Source organism: Oncorhynchus tshawytscha, linkage group LG07 (assembly GCF_018296145.1).
Source record: "Oncorhynchus tshawytscha isolate Ot180627B linkage group LG07, Otsh_v2.0, whole genome shotgun sequence".
In the NCBI taxonomy this organism is placed as follows: domain Eukaryota; kingdom Metazoa; phylum Chordata; class Actinopteri; order Salmoniformes; family Salmonidae; genus Oncorhynchus; species Oncorhynchus tshawytscha.
This window is the reverse complement of record NC_056435.1, coordinates 64,813,172-64,827,659: the sequence shown is the minus strand read 5'-3', so window position 1 is coordinate 64,827,659 and position 14,488 is coordinate 64,813,172. Positions and strand designations below refer to the sequence as shown.

Here is a 14,488-nt window from a genome sequence, read left to right as displayed (position 1 = left end):
ATATACACATACAATTTAAGTCACAAAGTGAACCTGTTTTTCCCTCTCAAAACCTTAGACCTCTTCCTTGGTACTGTACAAGTATTCTGGTGGAGCAGTAGTGTTCCTGTGTTTTCAGTTCTGTGGGTGTGTGTACACAATGTGCACTTGTAAACAGGGGGGTCTTGGGTAAGGGGAGTTCTGTGCATAAACCCAAAAGTTAGTGTCAGTGTTAATTTTGTGTCAGTGTTAAATATTTTAAATAAAAACTATTCTCTATTGTGTTTCATGGTATATTAAAGAAAAAAGTTACATCTCTATAGCTTCTGGCGATACCTGTTCCATTTTATAGACTTGTCAGCACAAAATGCAATAAACCAATATCATTTTATTACAGCCTTGTTTGCGAGTCATTGGGAAAATGATCTTTGTCCGGGTTTCAATATGATCGGGTTTTAAAAGGGAACGTTCCCGCATTCAGAGATTCCATTCGCGCTGCATGTCAGCTCACTCGGAAATTGCCTTTAAAAAGCGGTATAACGCATACAACACGCGATCTGATTGAATCCCGGCCTTGATGTTTGAAACTACTCAAGGGGTACGCAATAACCACACAATGTCACATTCAAAAATGGTTTATTTCAGGAGCACTGCTAGTACAATCACACAGGAAGTTGTATAAAAGTTTTGCTGTGTAGAACTGGCCCACACCGACACCAGATCTAGCCATCAAACATTGTGGTTGAGCAGAGAACAACAAGTTCAGCACAATCCTGAATATCTTCAGACATGCAATTAACTTTTTACAACAAATCACACTAACCAGAAAATGGAGAGACTGGTTACAACCGAAAATGTCTGACTTTCAAATAGTCTTACCAAATAACCGAGGTCTGTCATTACAATACCTAGGGTAAAAAAAGGGTCCTCTAAAAGCATTTACAAATGCACAAAAAAAACAGAAAATATCAGTCTACATCTACACATTTCAACTGTGGTAAATTAATTTAACAAAAGCTGCTTTGCAGACTCGAGGGTTGGGTGTGGTCACATTATGAGGGGAATCATCAGTAATGGCGAGGGTACATTGCCATGGGCGGAGGCTGACCCATGCCTTGGCCCATGCCTTGACCCATGCCTTGGCCCATGCCTTGGCCCATGCCTTGGCCCATGCCTTGACCCATGCCTTGACCCATGCCTTGACCCATGCCCTGGCCCATGCCATGACTTGGTCTGGGGGATGCCGAATTCCCAGCATTTACCAAGTGGTTGAGAGAGGGTCCGCTTTGAATGAGCGTGTCCAGGGCTTTCTGGACGCTGGGGTTGTCGAAGTTGATGCCCGCTCCCCCTGAGACAGGAGGTCTCTGCCCCCCCTGAGGGGCAGCCATACGGCCTGTGGGCGACCCATAGCCTTGGTGGATACCGAGGGGTACCGGGCCCGGGCGCATGGGGGGCCGGGCACCCATCATGTTGGGGACTTGGGAAGGTGTGGTGGCCATTTTGGGGACAGGAGAGGCTGAGGACATGGGGAGGCCTGTGGACTGGATGCCCATGGTGGAGCCGTAGGACTGGGGGACCATGGCGGGGCTGGCAGCGGAGGCCGATGCCCCGGCGCCACTGTTGAACAGGCTGAGGATCTTAGCCTGCAGCTCCTGCTGGTTGTTGGAGGTGGCGTTGGGGGCCGGCGGCATGCTCATGTGGGTGGAGTGGGCACTGTGTGGGGGTGGTGCGTGACCGGGATGGACTGCAGGGGGCATCGTCTGGGCCTGGAGAGTAGGCTCGTGGGTGGCTGCGGTCGCCGGGGGATGCGCTGCTGCAGAGGAAGAAAACAGTCAGTGTTCTTCTGTTATGAGTTCAATTCTGTAAACTACAGTAAATGGGGCAAAACCCAGCGTTGGTTTAGGGGACCTCTTTCAAGCCCAACTTGAGGACAAAGTTGAGAAAGCCTTACCTGCAAGTGGGTCGGCTCTTACGATGCGTTCCCTCTTGACCCTCAAATACTCTATAAGACTATCCAGCTCCTCTGGAGTCAGGAACCTAGGACATTGAAGACACACTTCATGTCAGACACATGAACAGCTACAAAGCCCACTGTGACACACAATCCCAACTGCACCATTCCAAGCCCCTCTCCTCATACCGATTTGGGTGGGAATTTACAAAAAGCATTGTCATGTGTAACATCAGCACAATGATAAGCAATGAGACAGTCTACAAGAGAGAGATGAAGGGAGACCAGTGGGAGAACACAAGACGGATTCAAGTGAAATGGAAAGAGAACGGGCTGTTAAGACAGTATAATATACAGTATTGAAATAAGGAGTGTGTGCGTGCAAGCAGAATGACTGACCTGCCCTCAGACAGCAGAGTGATGGCAGGAAGCAGGGTGACCGGGTGGCCCTCCCTCTCATGCTCCCTCATCAGCACGTCGTCAGCCATCTTGGCAGCCTTCTGAGCGATCTCCTCACGCTCCTTCTCACGATGTTCCACCTTGAAGGAGTCATAGTTGTGGCCCACCAGGACCATGGCATCTTCCATGGGCATGTTGCGATGCTCTAGGAGTTTACATGTTTTTTTTTTTAAGGCAAAAGAAAATAAGAGTAATTTAAAATGTAGGATACAGACCTAAGACATGGCAGGGCTGTGACTACTACGAAGTGTAAAGTAATTGTTAGATCAGCCTTCGCTCATTGAGTTTGCATGGACTTCTTGTTAATACTGTCAAATAATTTTGGGCTCTTGGTTATTAAATACTTCATTGACGCAATTGGGGTACTGAAATCGTCCACATTTCTTTCACGTTACATCTGGGCACGTTTTTAAGAGTACGAGTCATTCATCGCTAGCTATTTTACCTTCCTGTGAAGTGACTGCAATAACAGCCCATGGTAACAAACATGAGTCTGATCAGCAAGTGGTTGTCTGCATTCAACTGTTTGAGCATTTTGACAGGCTTCATCCTTTTGCTCAATTGCCCCTCACGACAAAAAATTATTGGACATCACAGTAACTGTGTGGGATTTGACAAAAGCTCAATTGACTCAGATGATAAATGCAGCTTGTAACATCTTTGTGATTACAGGCAATTTCACAAGGTATGTGTGTGTGTATATATACACACTCATATATACACACACACACACACACACACACACACACACACACACACACACACACACACACACACACACATACAGATAGATAGGACAAAAGACCAGAAGTACCATACTGTTGCCCCTGTTCTTTCGAAAGAACACTTACCTACAACACATTAGAAAAACAACCCTGGGTTTCGGCTTTATCTTAATTACTGCCTCAACACTAGGAAATCAGGTAGGTCCATAAGTTTGAACAAGTGTCAAGAAGAATACTTCTTAATCAAGTACATTTTACACCCCTTCAAAAGCTCAAGTTGACCACTGAACAAAAAATGTCCACCTGTCATTCCAGCCCAACAGCAGGATTAAGACGCTGCACTGATTCCAGTCAGTCCCGGCAGCAGAAACCAGAAGTCCTACCTTGGGGTGTGCCGAAGAGGATGTTGACTGTGCAGGAGCGGTGCACCTGGTGCTGCTGAGTGATGATTATGGCGAAAGGGGTGCGCGCCCGGCCCACGTCCTCCAGCGCCTGGGTCAGGGACACCTCCGTGTTGAGGAAGATGAGGTCCACCACCATACCCAGGTCACGCACCTTCCGCCCCACTGTCTCCGCATACTCCCTACTGCAAGGACAAAGTGGATGCTACAGGAAACACGCCACATGCTTATCCACTCATGTTTACAATAAGAAGGCTACAATCAATTTGCAAAGAAGATTACTATGGAAGGTCTTGTGTGACAATTAGGCTGTATGCCAAGGGTACATAACTCATTTGTCAAAAGGGCTGGTGTCAGACTTTTATTTTTAGAAAGACAACCACATTAAAATTAGCCCGTGGACTGCATCTGGCCCGCCCTGCTGCATGCATAATCTCTAATCAAATACAGACTCAATTCACACTTAATCCGAGTGGTAATATGGAGGATTTAATCATGGACTTACTTTTGTGCCTTGTTGACAACAATGACCGAGCAGTCAACCGGACGCTCCCGGTCATACTGTCTCTGGACCTCCTCATAGTACTGACGGTAGAGCTCGTTACGCCGCCGCTCCTCTCCCCGCACGCGGTCATCTGAAAAAGACCCGGTCTTTACATTCTTTTACCACTGACAGTTCAATTTGTTTACAAGTTAAAAGGGATAGATCAATCTGAAAGTATCTATTAGTATTTATTTCATTTCAATTGTCTGCTGTTAAAAAGAAAGTTTGAGGTTTTAGCGGAAAAGCAGTTTTCTACTTACCCAGTCAGGTGAACTCATGGATACCACTTATGGAGCGAGATGATGAAATCAGCTAGCTGATCCCATTGACTTCCAGTGATTGTTAGCAATCACTCCAGAAACTACATTCAACTTACTTCAAACTGCATGCAGACATAAAAGTGGTATGCGTCAGTTCATCTGACTCTGGGTAAGTAGAAAACAGGCTTAAATTGCCCAAATTGCAAACTATCCCATTAATGCCATAAAAATGTGCCAGTCAGCAGTCAAGATGGAACACTTAGTACCGAGCAAAAAACCGATGCCATTTGTACGCGTTTAAGAGTATTGCATTACTACCTTTACCTTCAGGTTCTCGTCGGCCGTTCCATGGATCCCTGTACGGGTCCTCCTTCTTGCGGTGGTGCTCATCTGCGCCACCACGGTAATATCGATCATAACCCTCCTCTCTGTAATACACAAGTGACCAATCGTTGGTTAAAAGTTGCTTGGAATAGGGCAGAGAATGTTCCTTCAGGGTGGCCCTTTGCCAGACCGGTCACCTGAATGTGGGGTCTCTAGGGTCTCCGCGAGGTTCACCGCGAGGGTCTCCACGAGGTTCACCCCTGAGATCCTTTTCCCTGCCCTCGGATGTGCGGTAGCGGTCAAAGTTGGGGTCTCGCGGTTCGTGATGGTCACGAGGGTGCCGAGGCTCACGGCCAGGCTCTCGTGAGTGCTCTCGGCTGCCCCGGTGCGCACGAGAGTCGCGCCCGTGCATAGGCGAGCGAGAGCGAGGACGGGGCTCCCTGCCTTCTCCATAACCTCCATATGGATCCCTGGAAGAACAAACAAAGCCTTAGTGAAAAATGTTGGATTGGGTTACTTTAACATAATAGTGTGGTTTTAATGTTAACATTAGAATCAAATTTGTTAATTATTTAGAATGCACACAATAAAGCAGTGAAGGTGCTCCTCTCAAGGACTCCACAAATTAAAGCATAATTTCCCCTTGACATTGGAGCAAGAGTGATTCCACGACGGGGGAAAAATGTGAACCCCCCCCCACCTAACATTTATCACAATGACCTGATGGCCGGTGATGTTCAAATGCTAACAATTCCAAGTCACAGCAGAAACGTCTTTCCACTGAAATTGTCCTTCCCATTAACATAAGTCTTCGTAAAAACTTCCAGGGAGTTCAAAATAATATTTAACGCAATGAAAACCTTAAATACATATTTTTTTTATTTTTTTATAAATACCTGTCATCGGGTATGGTCGAAATCGAGAAGTGATATATCACATGAAAACGTACACATGCTCCATATTAAAATGTGTTTTCGATTAAAGGTCCTGTTTTTGGAGGTAAACATTTTTTTTTTTATAGAAATGCATTAATACTCGAGTATCAAGCAATCTCAAGAGTTCCTACCAAGCAAATCGGCAATGAAATCATCGTACGCAAAACACAACAGGAAACACTTGAGACAAAATAATTACCACACATTAAAATATTCTTTATTGTCTATACAGATTTTTGTTAGCTGACAACTGGCACCTACTTTCAAATGTTTTCGAAAACGGGCTCACTAGATTGAAAATAAAAGACTTGTACTAAAAACAGAATATAAATGATCACAGAAATATTTTGATATTGTCAATGTCGATATTGCGCATCAAAGTCAACCATTTTCCAATTATGAACATTGATTAACTAGGCAGAAGCAGACATGACATCTAAATCAGTCTCCCCAGGCGTTGCCAGAATCGTCCCACAGCGAAATTACATGGTGGTTGGCGGCGGTAACAGTCTAGAAAGACATGTATCTGTTGGCCATTTTTAAGCAGAGTTTTAAAAAGCCAAAATCTTGGTGCTCAAAACATAATTCAGGTTGTCAAAGTATTGAGACCGATTGTTTCCCAACGCAAAAAATAATCGATATTTAAGTTTACTCTATTGCCATTCTGCTGCCAACATAGCCGAGCCGATCACAAGGGTGAGGCATGGCGTAGTATTTGTTCAACCGTCCGGTGAAGCAAGATGGCGCCGCACGTACCGGCGATATTTTATGCTGAAGAGTTTTTTTAATTTATTTTTATTAAATTAATGGGACGCCGTTTTTATTGTTTTGTCTAGTTAAGTATGGCCTATTCAGAACAGGGAAATTGTGAAAACAGACATCTTTAGAAGACAAAGGACACAGAACTAAATTCAGAATGTTGTTTTATTTCATGATTTTCTTTGTGTGTGTGTGTGTGACGTGAAATATGTTACCGCTAACTGAACACAACGCTGAGAAACTTAACGAGCTGTTTTTGTCAATGTGCTTCGGGGCAAATGACATGAGAAACATATTTTACCAGAGCAGCTGAAACGTTGGTACTTCTTCATAACCCATTAGCGTTACTTTACCTTCTTGGAGGGCTCGGCCGGGATTGAGCTTTATTCTGTCGTTGTCGCTCCGCTGCCATATTTATAGCTGAAAATAAACCAATCAAAAACGTTCAACATGACATTTACAGATATTAACTCAATGAAGCGAAAGGTTTTAAGTGCCATGAAATGTAACCCCGCCGCTCACTTTCCCGATCCATAAATTGAGTTCCAGATTTCCAAGCATGAAAATCCAAATTGATTGTTAAAAAAATAAAAAAATAAATCTAATTGGACGAGAGGGCGAAAATGTTCCAGGTTCCAAGTTGTCTTTACATGGCTTCCCTTGTTATATTGCATGAAAGGTTTGATGGGTATTTTTTGAAGAGAGGATGCTTTCCATTTTAGTTGAGAATGAGAGAATCATCTGGGATGCTTTGACTCAGCTACTAAAATAAAATCAAGTTGAGATGAAGTGGTCAAGGGAAAAATATAACTTACGTCAATGAGAACATTAACACTACACTGATGACACAAAGCCAAACACGTTAATCTTCCACTTGTGTGTGCGTTCTGAAGTCTGTTCAAATTCGCAATATTTCTTCCAACTGTTCAAAGACAATTAAATGTATTCTTCGGGAGTCAAAAGACATTGTAACAATTTCAAGTTTTAAATCATTTATTTTGTTTAAATGTCATTGCAAATGTGGAGCTAAAAATGTAATGTATACAACAAAACTGTTCTTGGCTAAAGCGCAAAGGATGGAGCAGACTATTTATTTATTTTTTTAATTACATTGTATATTGCCCCACTTGCTAAACACTCATAGTTATTCACAAAACTACAGTTTTATAACTTAAGTAAAGCTGCTAAATTGTAGTCTGGGGATTCTGCTGGGAATACATTGAGTAATTTAAAATCCTAATATCTAAATAAGCCATTGAATGTTATTACAGAGATTAAATCTTGACCTAACACTTTCAGAAGAGGATACATACTGTGTGGTGGAAGACCCCACACTGCACAATAGGCCTACAGTTTAACTACGTTTAATCTCTTGTGGAGAGACTACGTAAACATCAATGCTACCGTAGATCTATCATGATACAACGGGATGCATGACATATCAAACAGGCATTAGTTCTGGTGCCTTGGTCAAATCATGATTTTGTAGGTGTTAGCATCTTTAAAATTTCATAAGGGGATGGGGCATTTGGCCCATAGACTTGCGAAGAGGGTGGAGCTCATCGTTACTGTTACAATCTCTTCGCTGAAACACATATGGACCCAGAATATACAAATCAAGCATCTGACCAATTTAGCAAGACTTTAGCTATGGGTTAACTGAGATTACTGTAATATTAAACTGATATATGCTATGTGATTTCAAAGAAATGGGAAAACCCCTTATTAGAGCAAATATTGACAGTGCTGGACAAACAGAAAAGCATTAAATTGGAGAACTTGGTAGGCTGTTGTCTCCTACTGTGCGAGTCTTCGTAGCTGACCAGGTCATCCGCTCATCATGCATTTCTATGGGCTAGTGCAGTATTTTGGGGGGAATTTGAACACATTACATGTCACACTGCACGAGCAATGACAGGAAAAACATCCAAGGGTCCTAGTGTTGTTGAGAGCACGTAGGAGCATTTAAGACAGTCCTCGCCGCCGACCTCAAGATTTCACTCTGATCTTATCAAATGATCTGGGATGAGTTAATCATTCTAATATCGTACAGCGTACTCTCGGCATTAGTGACACCATGACAAAATTGCTCCCCTTCAGTCACCTGTTACCTAGACAGTCACATCTAATACAGTGAACTCTTACCTATTTTATAACCTTTATAAGGGCGACCATTTTGTCCCGCCTTTGCAGCCTCTGCATCCTCAACACGTTCAAACTGCACAAATCCGTACCCTTGGAACATGGACAAGGCTGGAAAAAGGAACATTTTTGTTGTTTTGATTTCATATAAAAAGGAAACAAGGGCCAGGTTTAAAACTATGATTTCCTCTCTAAGGGTAGTTTAAGTGATATTATAAAAAAGTTATGCAATGAAATATAAAAATGTACAATGTTCAGAATTTGGTTCAAAGTGTTGTGATTCTTTAAGATGAATCTACAGTTGAATTGATCACAGCTTAATCTTGGGCAAGTTTAATATTAGGCTACTGCATTGTAACCAAAAACAATACATGTAAATTAGGCTAGATAAGAGTTACATATTTTATTTTTTTAAATGATGACTCCTTAAATTCAATAAGACGAATGATGCTCAAAAATTGAGGATGAAATGTGCATTCCTTCCTAGTAGGTAGCCTAAGTACTAACCATGAATCTTCCCGTAGGGACTGAACAGTTCCTCCATGTCCTTCCTGTCCATCAGTGATGTCGGTAAATTCCCCACAAAAATCCTCCTCTCCATATCGCGGGGATTTTGGCTGTTGGTGCATGAGCGAACAGGGCCAGACGGCGATCCACTGCGGCTTCTTCTGTGAGACATGGCGCTACTCGGCTAGATCCCAACCTTAGCGATTCTTTTCTTTGGCGTAAATTTTTTTGGGGTACTGTTCAATTTCCTTTTTTTTGCGCGTGTGTTCAAAAGTTGTTTCCAAGGTCCTAAAAATGTCAGCGTGGTAAAGAAAAAGAGAAGAGAAATCCCATGGATGAAATGATTCAGCACAGCAGAGCCCCAAATAGTTACGCCTAGGTTGCACTCTAAGGAAGGGAAAACAAATTCCTACGAAATTCAACAAAATTAGGACATGACAGTCATTCAATGCCCTCTTTGTTGCGTTTGGTTATTGTGATCACAACTGTTACTTTGAGAAGCTCTGATGATATAAACTGTTGAATAAATGAAGGGTGAATCATACATTTTAGGTTAGTCTTCTTTGAATGCAAAGAAGTTGCCAGTCTTTCAGAATGATTATTCGGATAATTAAGTGTAAGTTCTGTACATCCGCTGAAAGACATTCATCCATTTGAAATACAATGACAACAGGCTGTAAATCAAAACAGCCAATTCCTTTACAGAGATGTTTAGGCAGACAAGGCCGTCTGTAGTCCGTTTTTTTGTTCTTAGGTATGAAATGTCACCGTCTACAAATGTTTTATTAAGATTCATAACAGGCAATATGTTATAGCTAGGCCATAGCATCTACAATAACAAAATTCCCTACAGGGATTTAAACGCGTAGGCCTAGACTGGAGGGAGTTTCCACCAGATTGGGGGTTTGACACAGGTAGGAAAGGTTACTGTAAAGTGTTTTCTGGCGTTATTAAAAGGGCTAAAAATGAGGGCTTGTACACCTTTTGTATGCAATGTGTGTGTTGGCAAGTCATGATTGGGCTGTTCCTAGCATCTTTCAGTCCTAGCCACCCTAGGTCACACCTGTACTCTTATTCTTCCAGAACTGGTTTATATTTCAGCCAAATAATTCCCTGTATTGCTTTCATGTAGGCCACCTCATTTACATCTACTTGTCCTTCTTTACTGCTACTGTTTATTACACAGACATTGGGTGGTATAATTAGTTACAATTTGCCAATATACTTACAGGCCAGAGTGAAAGTACACACATACGTGTAACTGCAGACAGTGAATATACCTTCCTCTAGGCGTAGCCATCTGGCTTAATGCATATGCCTTCTAGCTAGATAAATAACGTTTGTTAGCAGGCAAATTAACTTCTAAACTTCAACCATCCTTAGTGTCATATGACGTCATTGCTTGCTAGCTAGCTAACAAAATGGTAAAACATTTACATTGGCAAATTGCTGCTGGCAAAAAATGCTGGTGCAATTACACACTTGGCGTTGCAAAAATACATAACATGTAAAACTTACTCTGCCTGTGGTTGGTCCTTATAAAGGGGGGGAGGTTAAACAAAATAGGTAAAGGAATGTATTATTCAACACTCAAATGTGGCCCACTTCCACTCTGCTTACCTCATGTCAAAATAAAAGGAATAACTTGGGGGACCAAGTTGAAATTTAATTGTATTTAACCTCTGGCATCCCGGACTGCTCATTTTTTTGCAGCCCAACCTTGTGTGTGTAAATACACCAGCATTTATAAAAGCAGCTATTGGACCTCGCCAGCGTGTAGTCCTTAAAACCCAAAATGAGTTACCTCTGGTACATTCAGGCATTCCTATGGGCGAAATGAATGTTGTTTTGGCATAAACGCCAAAAATAAGGTCAGAGGTTAAAACAGGCTTAGGAGATCTACATTTTGTTCTATGAGAATCATTCTGTTACCATGACGTTTATTACATATATGCATCAAAATAGGGCCAGGCATTTTTTACCACCTACACCGGTATTGATGAACAGACCGGTTTGCGTTTTTTACTTTACCTTCTATAGCAGTATTTCAATGTTTGGTTTGTTAAATGAGATAAGCCACTCCGTTTATAGTTTACGCTACTCGAGTGATCTCTCTTCCTCGCTCACCAAGTCTCGCCCCGTCGCTCAAGGAGCACAGTTGTTACTCGACAACAAGATCATTTGCCGACGTTCACTCTTCAGTCTACATGGTCAACGAAGCAGATGCATCAATATGTTGATGACAATGATGCTACATTCCACTTTGCTTCTTAATATAAATCCACAAGCGTTCTATAATTACACAAACGAATAGTGTATCTTACTGTCTGCAAACTGCTAGTTTATTTGTTCTTAGCCAGTTGTGGCTAAAAATAAATTGTTTGCCGCTAATGCTAACATAGCTAGCTAAGATAGCCCGATACCAGTGATTGTGTAATCCTAAATCAGCAGGTTTGTGAAACAGTACCTTCTAAATCAGAGAGGTATAGCACGAATGTTAGCTACATGAAGTAAGAGAAAACATTTAATGTAGCCAATGATTATAGGGTCCCACTCCCATGGGAAATACTGACCAACACTTTTGTTCCTACCCTGTCACAATAAAAACTCCATAGACATCCTTTTAGTATTCTGTTCCTAATTCTATCATCAAAACCACCCTGGCTTTCTAATTCATTGTCATTTAAAACATTGCATTCAAAGTGCCCACCAGTATATGTAAAATTAGAATAATCATTCTATTTCCATTAATCCAAAAGTACACCCAAGTGTTTTGATCTAAACCGCAAGCCAAAAAGCAATATTTGTTTAAAAATAAAGCCTAAAGCCTAAATAAAGCCTATTGTCAATATCATGTAGCCCTATATGGCAGTGTGGAAATTATAAACTTTTGGTTGAAGTTTGATTTATTAACAGTACAAATCAGAATGGAGAAAGCCACCATGAAATTACTTAGAATGTAAAGTATGTGTTGCTACCAATGATTTATATAAACCCTGGATTGCTGATCCATAATGGCACTCTTTAGAAAATCAGCCGCCCGTAGGAATGAATGGAATTGTACAGTATTTTATTTAAAATGTGTAAAGGACAAAAGTATGTTGTTTTAGTGGGGACGGTTACATTAGTACCATCAAAAAATATTTACTTTAAGGAAATGTTTCATGTTTAGGTCACATATTTAAAAGTATGCATTAAAGCTGTCCAATAAAATAAACGTGGCAAAAAAATGGGACATTAGAATATACATTTCTAAAGCTTACAAAATTTTTTTTTGCAACGGTGGTAGAGCGCCAAGATGGATGCGTGGTGGCTTCCTAACAACTCCCCGTAAGCCATTAGTGTGTGTGTGTGTGTGTGTGTGTGTATATATATATATAATAAAAATAAATCATTGGTTGCCACCCTACGGTCATGCACAACTCAAAGCAAATTATAAAACTGATTCAAAAACATAAAATACGGAAAACATCGTGATATATTTGGGCCGCTCAGCACTTAAAAATTCACAACGTTAAATAACGCTTATATCATCGAATAAAACGTAAGACATATTTTATTAAGCCTGTGTTTATCCAAAACCCATCCCAAACCCACTTAGCTTTCGACGAACGAGCCATGGCGGAGTTAGCGCTTACAAAAAGACGCCATTACTATTGCTCTCTGTTGGCGGGAGGCTACAGCAAGCTCGTCGTCATGCCCTGTCTGGCTAATGCTGGATAACCACAGCTAACTTTATAAAACGTTAGCGATCCAACGTTAATGTATTTAATAACGAGACTTATTGAAATCACTGAAACCAAAGCCGGTTTCGCTAACTCATTAGCTAAAGTAGTAATGTTAACTAAACTAGTTCCGCGTTAACTACCCTAGCTCGACAGACTTAACGTTAGCTAGTTAGCGTTACTTTACAGCGCTTGAATGAATGACGGCGGGCGTAGGCCTAGCTAGCTACACATCATGGCCCACTACTATCCAAGAAGACGCTAACACGGGACTAGCGATGGTTCTGCGACGGGACGCCATGTTGGCTAGCTTGGTCAGCTTAAGGCCGTGAGATAACGGTAGCTGGCTGTAGCTAGTCACTAACGAACACGGTGTAGTTTATTATAATCAGCATTGTACTCCTACCTTCAACATTAAGGTTTCCAACAACAACAAAAAAAAAAATCTGCAGTGCTTTTTGATGTCCTCCAGTAAGTTCTTCTGACCACCCGTAAACAGCTTCCCCTTCGTCGCCACACAATAATGGCCGTCCGGCTTCTTCTTGTGTGGTTTTTAAAGCAATGGTCTCGGGCCTCGGGTTAGTGTTATGTCAACACTGCCATCTGCTGTATAGGAGGGCTTGTTGCAAGGTCAATTTATGTTTTAATGCGTTATAATACAATAAACACCTATCTGAATTATTCAGTGCTACAATGTTAAACGTCAAAACTCCATTGTTTTATAAGCCGAGGTTGAACTGATGGACAGTGGACCTGCAGCAGTCAGTATGTAACCTGACACCACTGGAGGTGTTGATGGTACTTGTGTAGAACGATAGAGAAAACAAGCTTCCTTGTCTTCTCCTGAATCACCCCAGGGTGCCGGTGAAGGGCTGGCAGGCCTCCAAAATAGACTAAACATTTGTTCAGGGTTTGGGAGGGCACTGGGTAAGCCATCCTCACATGAAAATTAATAGACATGGCCTATGTCTGCAGGACAGAGTTTATTTCACCACTTGGGGCAATGATGTATATTTTTACATTTTTAAAATTGTATTTATTTATTTCACCTTTATTTAACCAGGTAAGCTAGTTGAGAACAAGTTCTCATTTGCAACTGCGACCTGGCCAAGATAAAGCATAGCAGTTCGACACATACAACAACACAGAGTTACACATGGGATGAACAAAACATACAGTCAATAATACAGTAGAAAAAAAAGAAAACAAAGTCTATATACAGTGAGTGCAAATTAGGTCAAATAAGGGAGTTAAGGCAATAAATAGGCCATGGTGGCGAAGTAATTACAATATGGCAATTTTAAACACTGGAATGGTAGATGTGCAAAAGATGGATGTGCAAGTAGAGATACTGTGGTGCAAAAGGAGCAAAATAAATAAATACAGTATGGGAATGAGGTAGATAGATGGGCTGTATACAGATGGGCTATGAACAGGTGCAGTGATCTGTGAGCTGCACTGACAGCTGGTTCTTAAAGCTAGTGAGGGAGATGGGAATCTCCAGCTTCAGTGATTTTTGCAGTCTGTTCCAGTCAGTGCAGAGAACTGGAAGGAAAGGCGACCAAAGTAGGAATTGGCTTTGGGGGTGACCAGTGAGATTTTAGGGTGGGGCTTTACCTAGCAGAGACATGTAGATAACCTGTAGCCAGTGGGTTTGGTGACGAGTATGAAGCGAGTGCCAGCCAACGAGAGTGTATAGGTCGCAGTGGTGGGTAGTGTATGAGGCTTTGGTGGCAAAACGGATGGCACTGTGATAGACTACATCCAGTTTGCTGAG

General features: G+C 41.8%; 1 protein-coding gene across 4 annotated transcripts; it reads right to left on the bottom strand.

Annotated features, from left to right (window-relative positions):
* Positions 1-598: 598 nt before the first annotated feature.
* On the bottom strand, positions 599-13,274 carry ncoa5 (nuclear receptor coactivator 5). 4 transcript variants are annotated; one of them, XM_024428090.2, is made up of 11 exons: positions 13,118-13,274; positions 8,987-9,274; positions 8,483-8,590; positions 6,691-6,757; positions 4,841-5,113; positions 4,638-4,747; positions 4,021-4,150; positions 3,498-3,700; positions 2,330-2,534; positions 1,931-2,016; positions 599-1,792 (listed from the first exon to the last, which is right to left on the bottom strand). In XM_024428090.2, exons 2-11 carry the CDS (start codon positions 9,156-9,158, stop codon positions 1,047-1,049), a joined length of 2,100 nt encoding a protein of 699 aa, XP_024283858.1. In that variant the 5' UTR covers positions 9,159-9,274; positions 13,118-13,274; the 3' UTR covers positions 599-1,046. The 4 variants fall into 4 exon arrangements, with proteins under 4 accessions (XP_024283858.1, XP_024283859.1, XP_024283860.1 ...); XM_024428091.2 differs by having other exon boundaries at positions 4,644-4,747; XM_024428092.2 differs by lacking the exons at positions 8,483-8,590; positions 8,987-9,274 and having other exon boundaries at positions 13,118-13,270.
* Positions 13,275-14,488: the final 1,214 nt, after the last annotated feature.

Excerpts from the sequence above, each read along its gene's own strand:
- ncoa5 (XM_024428090.2), bottom strand. The coding sequence starts at position 9,158 with ATGTCTCACAGAAGAAGCCGCAGTGGATCGCCGTCTGGCCCTGTTCGC. Across the intron at positions 4,748-4,840 it reads CCTAGAGACCCCACATTCAG|AGAGGAGGGTTATGATCGAT; the intron begins GTGACCGGTCTG and ends TGTGTATTACAG. Across the intron at positions 4,151-4,637 it reads ACGAGAACCTGAAGGTAAAG|ATGACCGCGTGCGGGGAGAG; the intron begins GTAGTAATGCAA and ends GGTCTTTTTCAG.